The sequence below is a fragment of the Herpailurus yagouaroundi genome, unplaced genomic scaffold (assembly GCF_014898765.1).
Source record: "Herpailurus yagouaroundi ecotype Mexico unplaced genomic scaffold, PumYag 160, whole genome shotgun sequence".
Classification (NCBI taxonomy): domain Eukaryota; kingdom Metazoa; phylum Chordata; class Mammalia; order Carnivora; family Felidae; genus Herpailurus; species Herpailurus yagouaroundi.
In genome coordinates, this window is record NW_024412401.1 from 7,664,989 (window position 1) to 7,687,947 (window position 22,959).

General features: G+C 42.7%; 1 protein-coding gene across 3 annotated transcripts in view; it reads right to left on the reverse strand.

Moving 5' to 3' along the window:
- Window positions 1-22,959, reverse strand: part of SLC24A2 (solute carrier family 24 member 2) — a 245,143-nt gene that overhangs the window by 73,795 nt on the left and 148,389 nt on the right. For all 3 annotated transcript variants that reach the window (XM_040481361.1, XM_040481362.1, XM_040481360.1), the window contains exons 3-4: window positions 20,162-20,200; window positions 17,475-17,583 (exon numbers count right to left, since the gene is read on the reverse strand). In XM_040481361.1, coding sequence (XP_040337295.1) covers window positions 17,475-17,583; window positions 20,162-20,200 — 148 coding nt within the window. The remainder of the gene's footprint in view (window positions 1-17,474; window positions 17,584-20,161; window positions 20,201-22,959) is intronic.

The window sequence follows — 22,959 nt, forward strand, 5'->3', positions numbered from 1 at the left end:
GGGGAGAGAATGCCAAGCAGGCTCCATGCTCAGCATGGAGACCAGCATGAGGCTTCATCTCATGACCCTGGGATCATGACCTGAGCTGAAATTAAGAGTCAGGTGCTCAACTGACTGAGCCACCCAGGTGCCCCCAGATTTTATTCTTATTAGATACATGACTTTGTAGTAAGATAGTCTTTCAGAGCCTTAGTTTCTCCATCAGAGTACTAATTCTAGAACTCCCTATTGTGTTGTTGTAAGATACTTTACTTGATGTCTGGAACATTGGAAGTGCTCCATAAATGGGAGCCATCATTCTTTAACTGTGCCAAAGCCCAGTGAGTGATGAGTATCCAGGCTAACCTAAGTCACAAGAAATGACCACCTACCATTAGAAACTTGTTCTAACATCCTTTCACAAACTCATATTGGAGAAGAAGCAGATAAATGGAGAAGAACGACAAAAATAATGACCCATTATATCATGCTGAAGGAAGTCGATAAATGTTATATTCTTTTTTTTCCTTTTTTTTTTTTTTAAAAGAGAAGGCACACATGTGTGAATTGGGGAGGGGCTGCGGAAGAAGGAGAGAGAGAATCTTAAGTAGGCTCCACACCCAGCATGGAGCCCAACGAGGGGCTTGATCTCATGACCGTGAGATCATGACCTGAGCTGAAATCAAGAGTTGGAAGCTTAACAGACTGAGCCACCCAGGCGCCCCTGTCATATTCTTTTGTATAATCTGACATCAAGTACATGGACACTGTTAGTATTATTTAGAGAACGTACAGCTCAGGGAAAGAGATAATATAAAGATCTTTAAGTTTTGATTTTCAAAAGGAAGGCTCAAAAGGGACTTCAGCTGTTTAGGAAAGTGGTATTGTTGAGTGGTTAAGAGAGTGAATTCTGGGGGCCAACAAATCTGAATTTGAATTACTTCTCTTGTGTCCTTAGGCAAATTATTTAATTACCCTAACTTTCAGTGTCCTTATCTATAAAATGTTATAATAGAAGTTCCTATCTCACAGGGTTGATGTGAAAATTAAATGAGTTAATTTAATAAAATGCTTAGCACAGTGTCTGGAACATAGTAAATGTGCAATTAACGGTGGTTATTATAATCACCCCTGTGAGCATCTATCCAGAGTTTTGGCTAAATCTTTGATACTTTCTCTGGTGTCTTCTTTTTCAGCTGGAGTTTCCAAAGACAAAATTATATTGTCACAGGTAATGAAAAACTATAGTTGGAATAGCAAAGAACACAGAATATCAGGTACCATCCATATAAAATTTGGAATTTATCTCTTATTTCAGAAAATCTGCCTGAGCCCTACTAATGGCAAGTTTCTAAAACATGTTTTCAATAAATTTTTGTGTGTGTGGGTAAAGGGTTAGGAAGCTAACAGTTTCACTAATGACATATTCTAACATCTTGGGCACATTTACGCATCTCTGGAAACTGAAAGGGTATGTTTACAAAACCAAGCAAAATGTACTTCTTGACTCAGTCTTATCAAATTTGGGGTGCAGGACACTGACACATATCTCAGTCTTTAAAGTAGCCAAACACTCCATTCCATTTTCCTGCTCCTGCATTCTTTTTTTTTTTTTTTAAAAAAGGACTTATAAGGTGGTGTATATAGATAGGCCCACCATTTTCTTTCATAGACATAGGAGCTTGGTTCTATTACATAGGACCAAGATCCACAGGGTGGGGCCCTAGATGTTACTGAAGCTTCCACATCATAAGCTACACTCACAACCCAACTGGTCAGGAAGCCCTATCAGTTCCACCCCTAAATATCCTCAATTCTGTCTTTTCTACTCCATTCCCATTGCCCCCGCCTTAGTCCGAGGCTCTTGCCATACTCTTATTTGAACTTTCAATTCCTAATCTTTCTCACCTCCGACTGTCTACTCTCACCTATGTCTCACACTTTCCAGGGGAATGTTTCAAAACACAAAACCAAAAAAACAACAGCTCCAAATCCTACACTTTTTGTGTTGGACTTTTATTAGGTTTCCTAGTTTATTCAATCCTTTAGAACCCAGTTCTGAGGCTCCCCCCTGCAGGCAGCATCCCTGAACGCCCCCTGTCCCTAGTGGGAGTCACGCCCTCCTGTGTGTGTGTTCCAAGTACGTACTTTTGTTGTGTGCTCATCAAATGTACCTTAACCTATTTGCTTTCTGCCCTATAGGGCAAAGAATCATCTTACTCATTTTGTTAATTTTAGCACCCAGCAGAGTTCCTGGCACTCTGTAGGTGTTCAAATGCTGCTGAACTGAATTAGATCTCTATTCAATAGTGCACTGTTAATCTTCTTCAGCCTAGTTACCTTCAGTACTGACACCTATGGTTCCTTCCATTTTAGCGTTCTAACCCTGCAGTTTCAACTATCCTGTTTTCAGTAACTCTGCAGGGAGGAAAATGTATGTGGCCTTAACTCTTGGAATCCTTTTCATTGCCTCTATAAAGTAGGAGGATTTACATCACGCACGAGTGCCATCAGTAGAGTCTTTAGCACACAGAAGACAAAATGGCGGGGATACCTTGGAAATGGAGACGGAAAAAAACACTGGTGCAGAGAATGGATACTGCATGCTGGCTAGAGAACAACTTGGATGTTCTCCTGGATCCCATCTTGCAGCCTGGCTGGATTCAGTGGTTTTTGCCAGACAGAGAGAATCAGTGCTAAATTATATCCAGCCATTGGGTCAGCACAGCTGAGTTTCTACCCTGTGATGTACTGAGCATCAAACAATATCAGAAAAGTATATAAGGAAAGCATCCTAGGGGAAGAAAGGAAAAACAACAAAATGAAAAAACAAAATAAAAGAGAAAACTCCAGCCATCTAAGGGGAGAAAAGGGCAAGAGGTAAGGGAGAAGCCTGAGAAGTTAAGAGAATTTGAGAAAAGGATGAAAAAGAGGGAAAAAAGACTGTGAGACCGACAGGAAATTAATGCCACCAATGTGGAAGTAAATGAAAAGTAAAAACTATTCTTTTTTAAAAATTAAAAACGTTTTCTTTTAGAGAGAGAGAGAGAGAGAGAGTGAGCATGAGTGGGGAAGAAGGGCAGAAGGAGAGAATCTTAGGTGCCACGTTCAGTGCGGAGCCCAATGCGAGGCTCGAGGTGGGGCTTGATCCCATGACCCTGGGATCATGACCTGAGTTGAAATCAAGAGTTGGTTGCTCAGCCAACTGAGCCACCCAGGTGCCCCCAAAGTAAAAACTATTCTCATAATTAACTATCCTATGCTTTAGTATTGTCCACGATGTCATTTTACTGATTACTTGGATCCTTACCACGATAGAAACAATCACCCCAAATTATGAGGAATTTAAATCATCAAATTTAAAGTGGGAAGAATATTCATGCAATCCTCTAAATTCCACTTAAGTGTAAATCCATTTACCATTACTCTTACTTAAATGCCATATTGTGTAAAGTGGGACTATACAAGTGAGTTTAAAGTCCAGATGTAAATATAGGGCAGAAGATTAAGATTATGTTTCACAAATAGTTCATCCTCCTCCTTAGATTAAATAGCAAATGACTGCCAGTGAAACACAGATCTGATGATGTCAGAGGAGGCAAGGACCTTCCTATCCCATGTCTATAAACGGTGGCCTAATGATGTTTCTGTAGGATTAAAACATTAGTACAGAAATTGCTTTTCCAGATTGGTATCAATACTTTAGAAAGAGGAATTTTTATTTTTAGTCTGCTGACTGTCTGAAAGCCATGGACCCCAGGATGGAATCAGGACTTTTTGGAAGGAAATGAGTTAAGTACCATGTCACATGACTTCCTTCTTGTTGTACAAAGGACAGGAGAACTTGGTAAACACAGAGACTATGACTATACAGCTTCAGGATGACTTTGGCTCCACTAAAGGCCAGACTACCAAAAAGACCAGTTCCCATGTTACGTTCTAGGTAGGTATCAAGGGATCTAAACAATTGGCATGTGGTAAATAGGCATCTTTTGAAGGGAAGATACAGAAAAAATAATTCAGTAAGTTACTACTGAATTACCAAAAAATACCTGAAAATATGATGATTGCAAGAAAAAAAAAAAGAAGAGCTGAAAGCAATTTGACAAATACCTGCACAGAACTGATGATGTGCCAGGCAATACTCTGCGTGCTCTATGAATAGCACTGTAGTGAGTATACTTTCTAGCCCTAAGAGATATGATTATCTTCCCTGCTGTACAAAAGAGGAAGCCAAGTTAGAGAGAAGTTAAATAATGTGCCGAAGGTCATGCAGCAAGTTAGCGGCAGAGCTGGGATTTGAGCCAAGGTGGCTGGCTTCGCAATGGGTCTGACAACTACGCTCCTCTTCCCGTGGGTCTGATGGGAAGTAGCCACCATGAACGCCCCCAGCAGGGGAGAGAGCCCATTGAAATTGGCATATTGTATGATACTACCTTCAAGCATCAAGAGTCGCCTCCTCATTATCTCTCACTAGGGTACACTTCTGAGGTCTAGAAAAGAGTAAGTTTTTCTAGCAAGGAAACTCTGCATGGCATATTGTGTCATACATGGAAAGGAAGGTGATTAACTGGATGAAGTGTTTTTCAGAAATGGCAGAGGAGAATTTCCATCACAAATAATTTTATGGAATGAAACAGACTCACTATGGCTTTTAACTCCTGGCAATGATGGTTGTTTTGGCCTAAAGGGTCATAGCATTGAAGCAAAGCTGCACTTGCTATTGGTTACTTGGGATTACGTGCTGCTGCCCTGGGAAGTCAAGGAGAGAAATCACCACCCCGGAAGGAGCCACGTAGGTTACCGCAACTACATTTCTGAGGCTCAGATTCATCAACCTTATTTAAACTGGTTTTCAGGAAGTTGTCTGGGACAAACACTGGCTAATGTTCCCCTAGAGACTTATCAATAGTGGGGGCTTGTAAAAAAAAAAAAAAGTGTTTCCCAGTGGAGTAACCACTCACATCAGCTTGCAAGAGGAGTGTGTTTGTAAATGAATGAATGAATGAATGAATGAATATATGAATCCACACACAAAGAAGAAATCAACCTGATGTAGACCTAGAAGCTTTATGTAAACAACAATCTTGTTTGACTCTTGATGTGTGTGAATGTGTGTATGTGAGTGTGTGTGTGTGTGCATCATATAGTCTCATTCAAACCCCTCGACAACCCAAACAGGACAGTTTGGTGTGGGTGAGGAAATTCTTTTTAACGAGTGAGGTGAGGAGGACAGATTTGGGGGATCTGATATCATGGGATTAGAGGAAAACAGATCCTGACAGCAGCTTTAGGATTTGTGTTTACAACATGATCAATATCCAGAGGTATCCAGGGGTATACCCACAGCACACAACCCAGACTCAAGAGTCAAAGTGGGAAGTGATCATAGCAAACTCTCTCCAAACCGAATGCAAATCATCCAGCTTGCTCTCCATTAAGCGAGGCCCTGCTGGTTATTAAACAAGCAGCAGTGTCTTTAGTGTTTCGCTGGCAAGAAAACACGTTTGAATGCTCTCTTATCACAGATGATATTTATATATCGGTACACATTTTGAATGGGCAGTCGGTAAAATCAAAGTATTTTCAGTGGTTGCTCCCATCCTTTGGTCGCCACATCATCATGCCTGTGACAGCTGCTCACTATCTCTGGAGCTCTGAGTCCTTCCTCTGAAAGGAGTTCTAACTGCATCTTTTTTTTTTTTTTTTAATTTTTTTTTCAACGTTTATTTATTTTTGGGACAGAGAGAGACAGAGCATGCACGGGGAGGGGCAGAGAGAGAGGGAGACACAGAATCGGAAACAGGCTCCAGGCTCTGAGCCATCAGCCCAGAGCCCGACGCGGGGCTCGAACTCACGGACCGCGAGATCGTGACCTGGCTGAAGTCGGACGCTTAACCGACTGCGCCACCCAGGTGCCCCTAACTGCATCTTTTGAGCATGTGATAAGTTAAAGAGAACAAAGATAAAGCTGTAAGATTATGGATGCTTCCATGTCTTTTTCCTTCTTCGCGCTATGTTTAAACTCAAGTGCTATCAAAATCAGATTTTTGGCCACATTCCTTTGTTGCCTTTACTTCAAAGCAAGCCTTCTTGAAAGAGCCTTCTTGAAAGCCTTCTAGAGAGAGAGACAGAAAGGAAGAAAACGCCTGTCCATACTCAAAATCCTTGATTTCAATGAGACCACTCACATGCCCTTCATGCCCCAAATGAAACTCATTTATGATGTGTACAGCCCAAAGAGAGATTCAGTTTCAATCATCTTTGCCATTCAAATCCAAGAGTAATGCTTTACTATTCCGCAAATACAGGAGCTATTTGACTTGTCCCTGTGTTTGCTCTGTGAGAGGCATTAATAGTCTGTCTTCTTCTACCCAGGCATTTAAACTACTACCATCTTCTTAAAAACACGGCTGGGAGATTGGATTTTCTTCTTCTCCAGTGAAGATCTTTCACTCCGGTTGTCTACTCACTTACCAGCTGAGGCTGCATGCAAACATTTTTCTTGGCTAACGTAAAGTGATCTATGACTTGGGATGAAGAGAAAGGTTACGATACTGCCTTTCAGGGATAACTTCCCCACATTTTGAATGAAATAGGCATGAAAATGACTTTCTTCTGGGATCAAATGACAACTTCTGAAAACTCATATTGAAGCTCTTTTTAAAAATAGAAGCTAGGGAAATAACAAGTTCTGCTGTTTGGTGAGAAAAAAAGAAAACCCAGCAAGCAAGTGAACGTTTTTAATCTTAGTGTCAGCTTCAAGTTAGCACTAAATGTATATGTTAAAGAATTGGAATGATTTTACAAAATAGATGTATGGCTATGTGTGCAGAAGATGTGTGGCTATAGATGGGAGTCCTGGGTACGTGGAAAACATTCAGGCTCTGACGGCAAACTCCGGAGCTAAGTGACTATGAGCAAGTAATGTCACTCTCTGTACTTCAGTTTCCTCAGAGATAAAACACACAAAAATTCCAAAGCCACTGTTCAGGGAATTACTGAGATGACTATCAGGTGGGGGGCACAGTGTGCCCAACTAATTCTACTCTCTCGTTTTCCCTTTTCACCACCTTCCCGTCCTACACTTGAGTCACACACATGCACAGGTATGGTAGACACAGACACAGATGCACACACACCCCTAGTGCCCCTTGACACGAGGAGAGACTGCCAGAAAGTTAATTCAGGGGTCAAAGAGCCACATACATGCCTGCTCATCCCAAAGGAGTCCCCATTCTGGTTGGGCCAACAATACTAGTTTTGGATCTCCAAGCGCACCGGTTCCAATGCCTTGAATTCCTGCCTTCTTCCCTGCCTGCCCCGGGCTCCTCACCTCCTTTGAGAACCACGAGCTTTCTTTAGGCACACTCTCCTGCTGCCTCTGCCTTCAGGTTCACGCCCTGAGATAACCTTCAGATCCGGCAGGCAGCGATCACCCACGTCGAGTGTTTACTCCAGCCACCACTGTGCTCAAGGCTCTATGTGCCCCGGCATGGTTGGCCGGTTTGGTTTATTCACCTGCACTTGTCACAGTGTGATGCTGCCTCCATAAATGTGTACTTCCACTGCTTCAGGGCTGAGGACCTTGTTCCTTCAAATAAATGATGCCAGTGCTCTAGGAAGTCCCTCTCCATCCCGCAGAGCGCTCCACCTAAGAGCGATGAAAAGAGTCCTGAGGACAGGGGTGCTCCCCTCTTACTCCTATTGGTAAGGGGCTCCTCTGGGGTGACCCCAGCTGCCTCCTCCTTCTGCCAAATACTTCAACCAGAACATCCAAAAGCTGCAGTCTGATCTCTGATGGGGGCGCATTTTCCCTTTCTGTTCTTTGTGAAAAGTGTCTTTGCTCTTCTTCTTTATTCTACATGAATTTACAAATTGAGTTGATGAAGTCACATAAAATATCTTCTTGGGATTTCACTTAGGACTGAGTTGCACTGAGAGTTTAACTGAGGGAGAACTGATATCTTCATTAAATATCAACACTGAGATCGTCTGTGTTCTTTGGGTTTTTGCTATAAAGTTCTTAAACATTTCCTTTGGGTTAATTCTTGGTACTCGATGGCTTTGTCCCATTTGTAAGTGGTGTCTTTATTGCTTTTATGTTTATTATCACCAATCTAGAGGAAAGCTCTTGAATCGGGCACATTGCTAAAGGATTTGACATGAGTGAACTCTTAATAGTTCTACACTGTTATTTAAACATATTTTTACTCTTCCCTCTGGGAATTCTTTTGAACAAAGGGTTCTGCTGTTAATTTTTTTTTTTTAAGTTCAAAAACCCATGGGAAAGATGGTGAAAAGACCAGATATTTGCTACTCATTTGTGAGGTTTTACATTGAGATGTCCCAGAATTCAGGTCACTGAAGCAGCTTGTTCACCACCCACTGCCTGAGCCACACTGATAAAGCATAAGACGGACACGGGATGTCACAGTAAGTACTGGAGGGGAGTTGAGGGAGCAAAACTGTCCTTCAGGAAGCCAGCAAAAAGGCTCCCAGGACACTCCCCTAACCAGTCTGAATGAAGGTAACATGAATGGAAAGTCACGACAGCAGAGGCAGGCTCTGGTAATGTGAAGTGAATTTGCAAAGGGAAAAATTTCCCTGTCTTTCTAACAGCAAATAAGCTAGGTATGAGCACAGTGTCATTTTCAGACATCTCCTCATGGGATTCTGAAGATTTTGTTACAAAAAACAGCCTGAGGGGAACTGCATACTAGGCAAGGGGCAGCTTTTCTAAACTGCCTCAAGCCCTACAGTTAAATAATCCTTCAGTTCACTGATAGCTCATTAGGCAAGTATTTTTCTGACTTTTGTGTTTCTATCAGGTGCATTTATCTGTTAGATTTTGCTGGTAATAATAAAATTGTTTTTACCATGAAAAAAATGTAAGTCAAATTTTAAAATTCCACAAGGAAGGAAAAATTACTGGAATTGTAGAAGATAATCCCAGAACCCAGAGAGACTGGATGAGGAACTTCTTTTGCGATTCCCTTCTCAAATACAATTTAACACAAAAGGACGTGGTAGATGCTATTTTACAGGCATTTGGTTTTGTACAATGGATGGAAGGCTAAAACAATAAGCTTTTTAGAATTCTGTAGTGATGGTAATCACAGTGGGTAATTAGGCCCATGAAATGCAACAAGTAAAGGAACCAAAGGTACAACAAAGGGAAGAAAAGGAAATGAAATGGAAGAACCAAGAGTTTGGAAAGAAAGGCATAAGTGGACAGGAAAACTCACCAAGAAGGCGAGAGGCAGTAGAGCAAACATCTCCCGTCACAGCAATACCTCCAGAACCAGAGGGGGACTTAGTCACTCATCCAGCATATAAGGGCCATGCAAGAGGCTGGGGATACAATGGTGGCGAAAGCAGAAATGACTGCTATTCATTCTTGCAGAGACAGCCATCAACTGACTAGGACTTTGCTGGGCACAGTGAGAAAGAGCCCTTTGGCAGGGCACGGGCCAAGACAATTTACAAGGCCAGAGAGATAGAGCTCTCCAGCAGATAAATTATAAAGGCAAGCACTCATTTAAGGCATTCAACAAGTACTATCGGGGTCCATGTGTGCTGGGCCCTGGAGATACAGCTGTCCATGGCCTGCCCTACCAGATGTATTAGCGAGACAGACAGCAAACAACAAGAAAATACATTCATGGTGACGACTGTCACAGAGAAATAATAGACCAGGTCAAGGAAGATCTAACGCTCTGCTTTATTATCCTTGTTTTGATTTTGCTACTTTTCAAAGGCTAATCGAGTGAGGCCTCTCTGATCAGGTGGCATTTGAAGGCTGATTTGAAAAGGAAGGGAGGAGAGAAGCCATTTGGACATCTGGGGGAAGAAAGAATATGTACAAAAGCCTTGAGGCGGGAGTGTGCTTGGAGTTTGTGTGAAGGAGCTGGTGGGCAGCCAGAGAAGTGAGGAAGGAGAGGAGGGAAGGAGAGAAGGGGAGGAGGGGAGAGAAGGGCAGAGAAACGCATAGAAGGAGGGAGGAGGGAAGACAGGCAGGGCTCAGGCGGCCTTTGGGCCACTTGGAAGGACTAGGGCTTTTACCGTGGCTCAGACGGTTTTGAGCAGAGGTTGGACACCTTTCTGTTATGCTTTAGGGGAACCAGGATTCTTAGATGACAAATTTGGGGTGTGCCTTTTCTGGAGGAGGATCCAGGGCCACTGTGTAAAAGTTGGACTTGTGGGCCAACAGAGAGCCCTTTAAAACAGAGAAGGGAAACACATTTGACTTTCACAGGGATCTACATGGAGTCCCATGTTTGGGGAGACAGGAGTGCCCCGTTCTGGCTCCTTCGTAAGTTGGAGTGGCCGCCCAGCTCCATTCTGACCTGTGTGGTGTAAGTGTAAGTCTGCTTCTGAGAACACTAAGGTTTTTCTGATGAAAAAAAGACAGCTGCATGGTCTTCTTCCCAGAATACTGGGATGATGAGGGGTGGGGGACTGGAGGAAAGCAGCTGCCTTCCTATGAGGATGAAGATGGGAGAAACATGCTCTGGATGGAAGAATAAAACAACAGAAGGACACTGTGTTCCTCATGGCAGAGGGGAACTCTGTGGCCAGCCTTGGACTGCTTACTATTGGGCTTCTGGTTAAATAAGAGAAATAAAACCCTAAAAAACTATTAACGCCAATCTGAAAAGGCTACTTCTACGGCATGATTCCATCCTTACGACATTCTAGAAAAGGCAAAACTATGGGGACAATAAAAAGATCAATGGTTGCCAGGTGTGTGTGTGTGTGTGTGTGTGTGTGTGTGCACGCGCGCGCCCGCGCGCACACACACACACACACACGGGAAGCATGTACAGGCAAAGCACAGAGGATTGTTAGGGCAAGAAAATACTCTGATAGTATAATGATGGATATGTGTCATTACACATTTGCCTAAACCACAGAATGCACAATGCCAAGAGTGAACCCTAAGGTGAGGAGGCTCTTAATGTGTGCGGGTAAGTGGTGTATAGGAACTCTCTGTACCTTGCTCACAATTATGTTGTAAACCTAAAACTTCTCTAAAAAAATAAAGTCTTGAAGAAACCTCCTAAATGAAGCCACAGCAATTAGATTCTATTACATGACACCGAACACAATTTTAACTGGAAAATCATTGCCACCAGCCAATGAGCACTAATTTAATGATTCTGGGGTATTACCGTATTGAATGCTCACCATAAAGCTTTGGTAGTGGAACTATCATTATTCCCTTTTACAGGTGAAGAAACCAAGGCCCTAAAAGGTAGAGCAATACCAATCATAAATGTATTCTGGTGGTGCTATCATTATCCCATTTTAAAAGTGGAGAAACTGAGGCCCAAGGAGGTTGAGAAACTTGAGCAAGGTCTCAAAGCCAGAGGGTGAACCAAGATTTGAACCCAGGCAGTCTGATTCTTGAACCACATGCTGACTTTGTTGCTACATAGCCAAACTCTAATGGCATTCCACATGCCTTGTCCCCATGTCAGTGTCTCCAATCTATCACCTAGTCCCTGGGCTCTGCTGGAGTTGCAGAGTTAGCTATGGGATACCTTTTCCTGTGTAGAATAGTAGCCATGTCATCTGGACAGGCAGGTCAATAATAATTCAGCAGCCCAGGGATGAGAGCAAGTTGCGCTGAGGGCTCACAAGAGTGGCTGCAGCTCAAGGTACGGGGGAGGTGATGGAAGGACCAAGGCTAAGACAGGCCTTGCTGCAAAGCCATCTGTATAGGAAATTCACATCTTCCAAACTGAATGTATGATTGGTCCAGGGATAGGTCAGAGCTCCCACTGTTTATGCTGGTGTCTACACCAGGAGAACAGGGAACACTGAGTTGGATGTGAGATTACACAAGGCAGCAGAGAAACACAAGAAGTATAAACACAGACTTGGAGTCAGGTAGATACAGGTTCCAACTGTGGCTCTGCCATTTACTGCCTGTATCGTTTGGTGAGGCAAGACACAGCCTCTTTACACTACGGTGTCATTCTCTGAATGATGGAGTAGGGCTAGTGCAAGGGTTAAATGAGATGGTTTGTGTAGAGCACTTAACATAGTGCCTGGCTCATAGTAAGCACTCGGCAAATATTAGTGGTATTATTATTTAGACAAATTGATAGTAGAAGCTATCCAGTACGAAAGTGTGACCTCCAGCATCCTTATTTTATATAATGGCTTATTTAGAGAAAATGTTAAAATCAATATGAGACACTGAATTTATTAGAAAGATCAATTCAGACAGCCATACTGTGATCCCAAAGATGGCTAATACTAGCTCTCTAGGGCTTTCTTATAAAAGAAACTCATTCCTTATTCCAACTATTTACACATGCTATGAACAGATACCCTTCTTTCATGAGCAGTGTCCTGTTCATTTTGTCACCCTGGAAAGGCACTGCTCAGTTTTGTTTTGGACTAAACCTTCATCCAAGGTGGGCTGACTATGGCTTCATCCCTTTCACACAGTGTGGTCTATCCAAAGCACACCAATGAACACATGAACCAATTGATGTTATGTGTCTCTGAAACATTGGATTAGATTAAAGGTGGTTTCAAATTTTTGATGTCTTTCCATTGAGAAATAGAGTCTCCTTCTCCCCTAGAGTCTGGGCCAGCCTTTGTGACTGCTTGATTGGTAGAATGCAGGAGTGACATTTGGGGATCTCCCAGGTTAGTTCATCGGAATCCTTGTAGCTTGTGTCTGGGCCTCTTGGAAGATTTGCTCTTGGAACCCTTCGCCACTGTGTCCAACCATGTGGAAAGGCCCTGAGACAACATGGAGAGTCGGCGGGGTGGTGGTGGTGGGGGGGTGTCCAGCTGGACTCAGCTGGATGTAGGCACTTTTAAACCCTCTAACCAGCCCATCTACTATAGAACACCAAGTGACGTCCACTAATACCACATGGAACTGAAGAATCATCCCTGCTGATCCCTGCCCAAATTCCTGATCCATGAAATCATGAGCAATAATAATATGGTGGTGGTATTTATTTATTTATGAGAGAGAGAGAGAGAGAGAGAGAGAGAACATGCATGATCAGAGGAGGGGCAGAGAGAGAGGGAGAGAGAATCTCAAGCAGGCTCCACTCTGTCAGCATGGAGCCTGAGGCAGGGCTCGAACTCACAAACTACAAGATCATGACCTGAGCTCAAATCAAGAGTCAGAGGCTTAATTGACTGAGCCACTCAGGTGCCTGGTGCTTCTTTAGTTTTTGGGTTTTTTTTTAAGTTTATTTATTTATTTTGAGAGAGAGAGAGAGAGAGAGAGAGAGAGAGAGAGGCAAAGAGAGAGGGAGAGAGGGTGAATTCCAAGCAGTCTCCACACTGTCAGCACAGAGCCTGATGCGGAGCTGTAACTCACAAACCATAAGATCATGACCTGAGCCCAAATCAAGAGTCAGAGGCTTCATGGCCTGAGCCAACCAGGTGCCCCAATATGGTGGTGCTTTGAAGCCACCTCCATCTTGGGTGCTTTGTTACATATCAATAGACAACTGGAACACAAACACTGCTGGATCTTTTGACTCGGGCTCAGAGGCTGAACCATCCACCAGTGAAGGCGTCTGGCAACAACTCAACTGCTGGATTGTGGAAGACGGAAACACTTGAGGGGCATGGATGAGACAAAGAGAAATGTCTGTGATAAGCCACTGGTCCTAGATAAGGTTTCCAAAGGAAGTTGAACACTTCCTCTGTGAACACTGGCTGTACGTCTCGTGCTGCCAGCGCCCATGGAGGTGGACCCTGGGAGCAGCAATGAACTGACCTTCATCGCAAGGAAGCCACAGCAGCATTTGTGCCAAAAACCAGTGATGGAACCAGCATGCTCTACATTATTAAAAGGTGACGGTTTGGCATGAGGACGTGTGAATTCGAGTGATTAGATGCAAACTAAAAGAGAGACGACTATTTCTGAGAGCAGTGGGTTAATTTTTTTGGCTGCTCTTGGAATGGAAAATGATCGTGAATTTTGGGGGAAAAATACCAGAGCAATCTGTTTTCTTGGCCGCGTGCTATGGAACAATTTTAAAGCATTGAAGTGCTTTCCATATTTTCTAATCACTCAAGTCCAGAACTGATTATATGGCTCTCAGCGTTCTCGCAGATTCATACCGCTAGAGCGCTCCCCGTCTTTCAGGGAGAGGTTTCACCTTGAAAGCAGGCGCTGGATTCAGAAGGCACATCTTGTTACAGCAGGAACAAATACTTTAATTGCACATAGCCCCACAAGGGCCAGGTGTTTCGGAAAATCACTGATGGCCCAACTCTGAGACAAACCCAGACTCACTCTTATCTCACCTCCCCCACCAAACAGGAAGAACAACAGGCCCCACCAGAATGGAACTTTCCCGAACAAACACCAGAGAAATTTAGATTGTGGAGATCTCTGGGCAAGGACGGACGGACACATACACACACACACACACACACACACACACACACACACGGAGTTGAATACGCATAGAATGTCTCTGGAATGATCCCTGAGAAATTGGTTGCCATGTAGTTTTCTCTGGAAAGAACTGAGGACTGGAGAAAACTGGGAGGCTGATGGAGGAGGAAGACTTCTTTTTTTAATCATAGCCTTTTGAATATTTTAAGTTAAAAAGAATCACGAATTATTTTTCAAAATAATGAAATAGAGTAATTCCAAACCTGTTTATGGTTCTCATGACCCGCCTTTACGTGTATTCACTCCTTTAGTCCTTACAACAACCTTGTGAAGTACACATCCTGATTTTACAAATGAGGAAACGGAGGTACAGAGGGGTTAAGTAACTTGTCCAAGGTCACACAGCTGGTAAATACAGAGCTGGGATCTAGACCCACAGAGTTTGGCTCGGGAGTCTGTCCTCTTAATTACTACACAATACTGCCTTGCAAAAAATAAATATGCTCAGTTGCCTGCTCATAATCAAGTTGGGGCAGATAAAATGGTTTTCTGCTCTCATATGGCCCTTCAGGATGATGGGGTGGAAAAGATGGTGGCTCAAAATAACCAAGATATGATCTTAAACCCACGGGGCTTTAGAAGACTTTGAAATTTTGTGAATATCAGGTCAAAAGCCTGACTGTGGCCACCTTGCTCAATCTTGTGAGTTTTAGTAGCTACTATGTGCCAGGACTCCACTGGAGTTTGGGGGGGAAGCTAGTGAATTAAATAGAGTTCCTGTTCTCCAGAAATTTACTGCATCCTCGGGGAGATAGGGGGTAAACAAACAGTCACACAAGTTATAATGTGAGCAATAAAGAAAAGTGAAAGGGTGTGTCAAGAGATGAGGAGGCCCTGCTGAAGAATGGGCAGGGAAAGTAGAAGACAGTGGGAGAAAGAAAAGTATTCTGGGTGGTGGGAACAGCCTATGCGGAGACACCAAAGCAGGAAAGAAGCACCTGATTGGAGACAGAAAGGCCCTTGTGGCTAAAGCAAAGGGAGTCAAACTGAGTTCGGAGAAAGAGGCATATCACACACACCATGATAAGCATTTCACAATTGTTCCAAGAGCCGTGGGAAGCCACTGCAGGTTATAAGCAGGAGTGACATAATTTGATTTACTTTGTAAGAGGATTATTGGGGGGCGCTGTGTGAATAATACACAGAGGACGAGGCAATGAGGCAGTGGAGAGCCAGTTAGGAAGTCTCTGCAGGAATCCAGGTAAGTGATAAGGATAGTTTGGAATCAAGAGCTGGCAGAGAGAGTAGATAAATTTGAGATCTACTTGGTGGTATGATATGCTATGAAATTAGAATAATAACGTTGGCCATGAAGTATAATTATGAAGTGTAAATTCACTGGGGTGAAAATGCTCTGTCAACTGTAAGGTGCTAGACAGAAACAACTACTACTATAGATGAAGAAACCAAGTACTAGAGAGACTCTAACTTGCCCAACGTCACACAACTGCTTAGTGGCTGGGAGGAAGTTGGCCTGCCATCCCTTCATTCCCTTCTCCGGGGTAGTGGGAGGGATCCAAGAGAAGAAAGAGAAGGCTAGTGACCACGTGTAATTCCCTTGTCTAGTGGGCCTCTGGGTAAAGAGAGTAATGATACTTAGGATGCCTCTCGCTAAAGATTACCTCTAGCCAACAGGACTCAGGATCTATGAAGCAGGGCTCCTTACAGAATATCATATCAGCTATGCAACACTCTGTGGGAATAAAATGGAGATGCTTCCTAATCAAAATGCTCTGTAGTAAGAGGTGACCCCATGATCCTCACCTATTATTCTGGGTGAGACGTGTGTATTTAGTGAGGGAAGAAAGGGCCTAGGGAGCCATTCTTGAGGTCCCCTGAATTTTTTCCTTCATCCGAATCTCTTATGACCTGCACCCCTAAAATTATTCAGCAAAGCTTTATATTAAGAGATCTGATTTATGTGACATGATTTGACAATCTCATCCCATGTGTCCCAGATGCTATTCTTCCAATGATCCCCATGTAACATGTTAACCCCCATGTAATATCAGGCCCAATTATAAGGTACGGAGGTGAAGGGAGAACAGACTAGCTTAGGTTTGAATCCCTTGTTAGCAGCCTAACTCTGATTTATTTGACACTTAAGACAGCTACATATTGGAAAATTAATTTTCTTAGGATAGTTATGCAAGTTAAGAAACACAATGGATCTGCCTTCATTGCGAACGAGTAAAACTTGAAGAAAACAATACCGGATTCTTTGTGATGGTTCATATGATTACCCTAGGAGATGAACCAGGCCTTTTAGGTCCCCAGTGACTGGTCAAAGGGAGTCAAACTGGTGCTAAGCATCCACCTTCGAGAAGGCTCTTTGGATGGTCACCAACCACCCTCCAACTGCCAAAGAATCAGGACAATATTAATGTTCTACAGTGAACATCATTCCCCAAACTATTCACGACCCTACTAAGCATGGAGTTCTCTTCTCTCTCTATTTGTTATTTAAAAACAATTTGAAAGTTTATTATTGAGAGAGAGAGAGAGGGTGAGCATGCAGAGGAGGGGCTGAGAGAGGGGGGGACAGATGTGTAAAGTGAGTTCTGTGCTGACAGCAAAGAGGCCGATGTGGGGCTCGAGTTCACGAACTTGAGCTGAAGTCGGACGCTTCACCAACTGAGCCACCCAGGCGTCCCCTTCTCTCTCTTTTTCAAAATGCACCATTAATGTTCATATACAACTTCATTTTGGAACTTAGGAGGGATGATGAAAGAGCACTGTCACTCTAGCTGGAAGGGAGAGAAGCCTTTTTGTCTTCTCTTCCTCATAACAAACTATTTATGCTGGAGGCATCAAAAGAGAATCAGTACACAGACCCCAGATCCTACTCCTGGTACAAAACTCTCCAATTGTGAACGGAGCGTTGCAGATAAAGCATGCCAAGGGGCCAGGGCTTCCTCTGGCAGATGTTCCACACGAGGACACTGGCAGGCTTATGTGATGGAAGCATAAACATGTTTCTGAAGAGAAGCCTTTTCACATCGCCTTTACCCCCCACCGAGCTCCCAGACTAACGCCTGACATTTACCTTCAGCGAGTGGGTCAAGGGTGTGAATCATGAGCTGGAAGATGCTGTTCCTCATGAGGCTGTTATGGAGGGAGGCAGAACTTCCACCTCGCTGGAGACGTGGCTTAGCCTGAGCAGAGAAACCAGACAAAGATGCTGTTAGTTCTCAGCAACTACAGGCAAGTGTATTACAGGTCAGATCTCACTTGGTCTGGTGGGCACCCATTTATGTCACATGATCACACACCACCGGATGAGAGATTTTCAAAGTACATTTCAAATCTTGCTTTCTCACATCCTAAGGGAATCAACTGCTACATGTTTTGCGGGGTGGGGGAGGGGAGCTTAGTAAATGCCAGTCGGTGCACTACGTGCTTCACATCCATCACTTTATCTCAGTCTCCAAATGAGCCCCGTGAACTAGCTGCGGTCGTTATTCCCTGTAGACAGATGAGGAAACTTCGTCTCAGAGAAGTGAAATGAGGTGCCCAAGTCACACAGACAAAAATCAGAGAATAGAGAAATGGATCTCTGGTTTGCTTCTCTCAAAATTTATTTGACCCAGTGGATGATCCTTAAAATGTTCAGACCGTGCACCCCATCCATAACATTTTTGAGTATGCTTATATGTACGCATCTCTGTCTCTATATCCACGCACACTAAAATATGAGTCTGTCTAGCATAAGACATTTGCAAAAGGAGAAATTATGAAGAATATAGAAAGTAAATGATAGAGCCGCTAATATTTTCTCCTTGCTCCCCAAAGGAACACTTTGCAGATCTCCTGGGATACCACATCTCTACCCTGAGGTCCACAGCCTATGGTGTGTATTAAGTGAGATTTGAAGAGAAAGAACCTCTTATTGAGTCCTCAGAAAAACTGCCTGACGTCCAAGGGAGGCTCCTTTTGCATAAACTACTAGTGTGAGTCTTCGGCTAATTAAATGAAACTGACAGGTAAGAGAGGAAGAAAGAACTTCTAGAGATAAGGTTACTTACAAACTCTTTTTATGGCATCTTCAAAAGCAAACAGTCTAAAAAAAGAAGCCCTAAACCGTCTGGATTTGATAGATTTTTTATCCTGACTAGTAACCGCTTTCTCCTCCTTTGGTTGAGTCTGTGCTAGTTCTCACGGGGAAAGAGACTTAAGAAGTAGCTGAACTTTACAGGCAGCTGGATTTAAGAGGGAGGGAGGTAATGTGGTATGAGGGAATTAATTGCTTTTTGAACTTCTGATGCAAAATCTCAACATAAAATTTTTCTGGGGCCAGGTAAAAATAAAATGCGATTTCCTACAGTCTCCCAACCATCTCTACATTACAGGGTTTTCCAATATATACCATCACACTCAAGACTCACAAGGGGGCTTTCCAAGAAGAGTCCCACAAGGGACTTCACAATCAAATACATTTGGCAAGTGCTGCCTCCTAGACCAAGCCACCATTAGCATTTTAAGATACACACTGGACCGCAAAATGTAACACTAAGGAAATCTGGTTCACTCTGTCGTCTTGGACAGCACCCATACGTCTCTTATTTTGTAGAATACTTACTAACAATCATGGTCCACACACTGGGAGACAAACATGGAACCCACAGTAACTTGAAGTATGGGTAAAGTGCCAGGGTAAGATACATGGAGAAATCTGAATTTCTTAGTGTGATTTTATTGTCATTGATATTCTACGGAAATCGTATTCTGAACTCCGACTGAAGAAGAATCAGAGGGGATTACTGATGTCTCAATTGTGAACCAGATCACGAGAGCCTCAAAGGAAGAGATATCTCTAGCCCAGTACCAGATCTGGTATATCCTATGGGCTCTCAACGAATCTCGTAAGTCTTTGCTCTGAGCCCTACAGGAGAAAGGATGGGGTCATATGTATCTCTATTACTAGTCTTTTCAGTCTTAAAAATCTGTAACATTTCTTAATGCACTGTGTTATTTGATTCAGATGATTAAGGTTCAGAGAATTTTGGGGGCAAGGTTAAGAGGCTCGAATAGAGTTGAAATGTAATCACTGTTTGACAGCTGGACACAAAACTCTGAAGGTCATTTCCTTGCCATGCTGCACATTACAGAATGTGATGTGTTAATTGGATAGGAACTGGTAAATGTTTTTGTTGCTAATAATTTGTCATAACCACCGTTACTACGCTCGCTCTAGGAAACTAGAAGATCTTTGCTGTGGAGATCATCATTAGCGAAGGATTCTATCTACAGAAGAACGTAAAGCATTCTTTGGGGTATTATGTATATATTAAATACATAGGTCTCATGCAGCATTTCTTTTGATGGAACCAAAAGAAATTTCTCGCCAAAAATTAGGTGCATGCAGATACACAAAGAAAATAGATATCAAGCATTAGATTCCACACTGTCCCCAAATATCAGCTCAACATCCCCTGGGATACAATTTGGAAATATTTCACTCTTTCAACTCCTCTAAAAGTTTACGCCAAATGAAAGAGAGAACTCTAACGCTTTGAAATCTAGTCCCAGAAATAATTTGAACATCAGTGAATATCAGAATACAGCTGACACGAATTATAGGACCGAGTATACACATATACCAGCAGATTAAGCCGTTTAAGTATCCCAAGGGGGAGAATGGTTTGTTGAGCACATGAGCCCTCCTCCTCCCTCCCCTGCCCCACACTCTCCACAGGCACACAAACAGGTACAGACACAGCCACTGCTTCCTACCGGTAGAGCCGGCTCATCCTTGTCCCTGGCTGTGGACGACTGCGTAAGAGAAAAAGGCAAAAACAAAAGACAAATAAATAAATGATGAATCACACAGAGGTTTTACATTTAATGACAAGCATCAGTATAAGGAAAGATTGGTTCTTTCTGCTTCTGGGAAGGAATGAACCAACACAGGGGGCCAACAGGTATAGATTACTAGCCAATATATAATGGTTTATTTAGGCACATGGCACATTCTCCTGAACACTCAAAGTTGAATGGCCAACCCAAGTGCCCAGCAACTGAGGGCAGTTCAATCAATTATGGCCCATCCATGCAGTGGAATTACCACGTGGTCATTAAAATAAATGAGGTAAGTACACTTGTATGGACATGCAAAAATATCTAAGATATACTGTTCAAGTGAAAAAAATTAAAATCTTATTTTTCATCTCATGTTATGAAGGAAAATAAATTAACAATACTTTAGCATATGTAATGAAAAAAATTTCTGTAAGAATCATACCAAACCTTTGCCAGTGGTTATTGTTGGGGGTTGGGATCACAAGGAAGAATGTTTTTCCAAGTATTTTGGAGGGCAGCCACATTCAACCACCCCATATAGGGTAAATAAAATAAAGCCTGAAGAAGTTAGGCCACTGGATTAAAGACTAAGATCGTCACACGCAGAATTCAGATACTACACTTTCTCTGCCTCCCTCACTTCAAGTTTGCCATTCTAAAAATGGAAATATTTGTCAAGTCAAGAAAAGTCGACTGAAACACAAGCGCACCTCAGGGCCTAGTCATCTGTTAGCAGAGAACGCAACTCCAACAAAGGGACATTAGAGTTCCAACATGACCCAACTGGATGGCTTTGCTTTGTCAGTTTAAGATGCACACTCCTTCAGCAGAACCAAGGCACTATCCTGTGATCTTTCTAATGATATACAGGTGCCCTGTGACCTTCTTCATGCTTGGACCACCTCCTTTGTCCCTATACCTCAATTATGGGTGCATACAGCAGGAACAACCCAGAACTCTACTCCTGGTCTAGTTTCTGGTCCTCCCCATCGGTGTCTTTGGTAATTTATGTCTTCATGAATAATCAATCACATGCAGAGAAGACTACACAATGCAGAGCTGTTCTGGAAACTTCACAAACCCTAGGCTCTCCTTTTTAGTCCTACCACACATGTCTGTATGTAAGGATGTTCAGATGCTCCCATTTCCCACCTAAAATATACATTTCCATGTAAAAAACTGGAAAGGATTCTTATAATTTCATATTTCAAGTTATTGGCTATGTGTAATTCATTTAATTATGATTGGCACATTTGAAATCTTGGAACATGAGAAACTGAATCCATAATTTGTTTTCACATGTAATGTAATTTTAAGAAGACTAAATTTCGCACTTAATGAAGTTGGTATTAAATATGTGCAGACATTCAATTAAACATTTAATATTCTTATAGAAAACTTTTTTTTAGATTTTAGAGTCAATACCAACATATATGTTTTTCTTCTGGTTCCAAACATTTTTGTAGGCCCTTGAAGAGCTTGTATGCCTCAGGCCCAGACAGAACTGTTTTCCACTGGTGATAATTTTTGGGCACAGCCCTTGGGCATTCTAAATTTGCCATAACCCCCTGATTTGGAGCTCTCTCTCAGAGACTTCTCTAAAACTACGAGTAAGAAACTATTGCTGATTCCCTAGTCCCCAGGAACATGCTTGAAGATTGATGTGGACCTGGAATTTGTCTTTGATTTCCCTTTTTGCTCTGAAGGCACTGTATGATCCCGCTTCTCTCTGGCAGGTCCTTTCATTTTCTCTTCTTCTACATCAGACGGCTCAACAAATGGCCCCACATTCCACAGAACATTCCCCCAGGGAAGTTATCCAGTGCAGCAAGCTCAGCCTTTGGACATACACTGAGATGAACTGTCAGAGCACGCCTTTTCAGTTAGCAAATTTACACCTTGTGGCTAAATGGCAGACAAATAATTAGGAGCTGGAATGGATACCACAGCGACACTTCAGAACATGAAGGGACAGGATGAAGTGCAGCAAAGAACAGGGTGGTCTTTATAAGAGCAAAACCATAACCAGCTAAGGGTGTGCCTTGAAAAATATATATATTTAAAGAAAATATTTGAGGAAGGAAAAAAGATCAAGCCTGTCTTTTGGTCTGAAAGGGAGAAAATATATCTGCCCCACTGACTTCCTTTTTCTCTCACAAGCAAGACGGGTCACAAGACACAATAAATGGAAAGAAAATGCCTAAGTACATAGATTCTACAAAGAAAAAACTGGTTGCAGAGAAAGGCCTGAAATCCTTTACAAAGTCTCCCACTGTTGAATGTCAGCCGAAGTTGACATCATTAGTTTTCTTTGAAGTGTAACTTGAGAACATGAATATACATCAGGTTACCGCATGTATATTTAGGAATATGTATAAATGGCAACCGAAGCCATTAAGGCACCCCTCCACTTTCCTTTTATGTAGCCCTGTTGCAAAAGAGATGGAAAATGAGCCGTGTGATGATAACTGCTCATTTTCAGGGGCTCACCTACATCAACTGGTAAACCCTCATGCTCACCTGACTCGGCCTCACTTTCACTGCATGGTGAAGCAGTGGTGCTGATTATGTTAGGAGTTCATTTTTAAATGGGTTTTAATTACACCGGAAGTAACTGGTGAAGACAACAAAGGAATGATCCAAACGTGTATAGCCGGTGCTTATAGGCCTGCAGTGTTTCTAACCACTGAATTATTTAGCTCACTATCTGGGCTTGAGGTTGACCGCGGTGG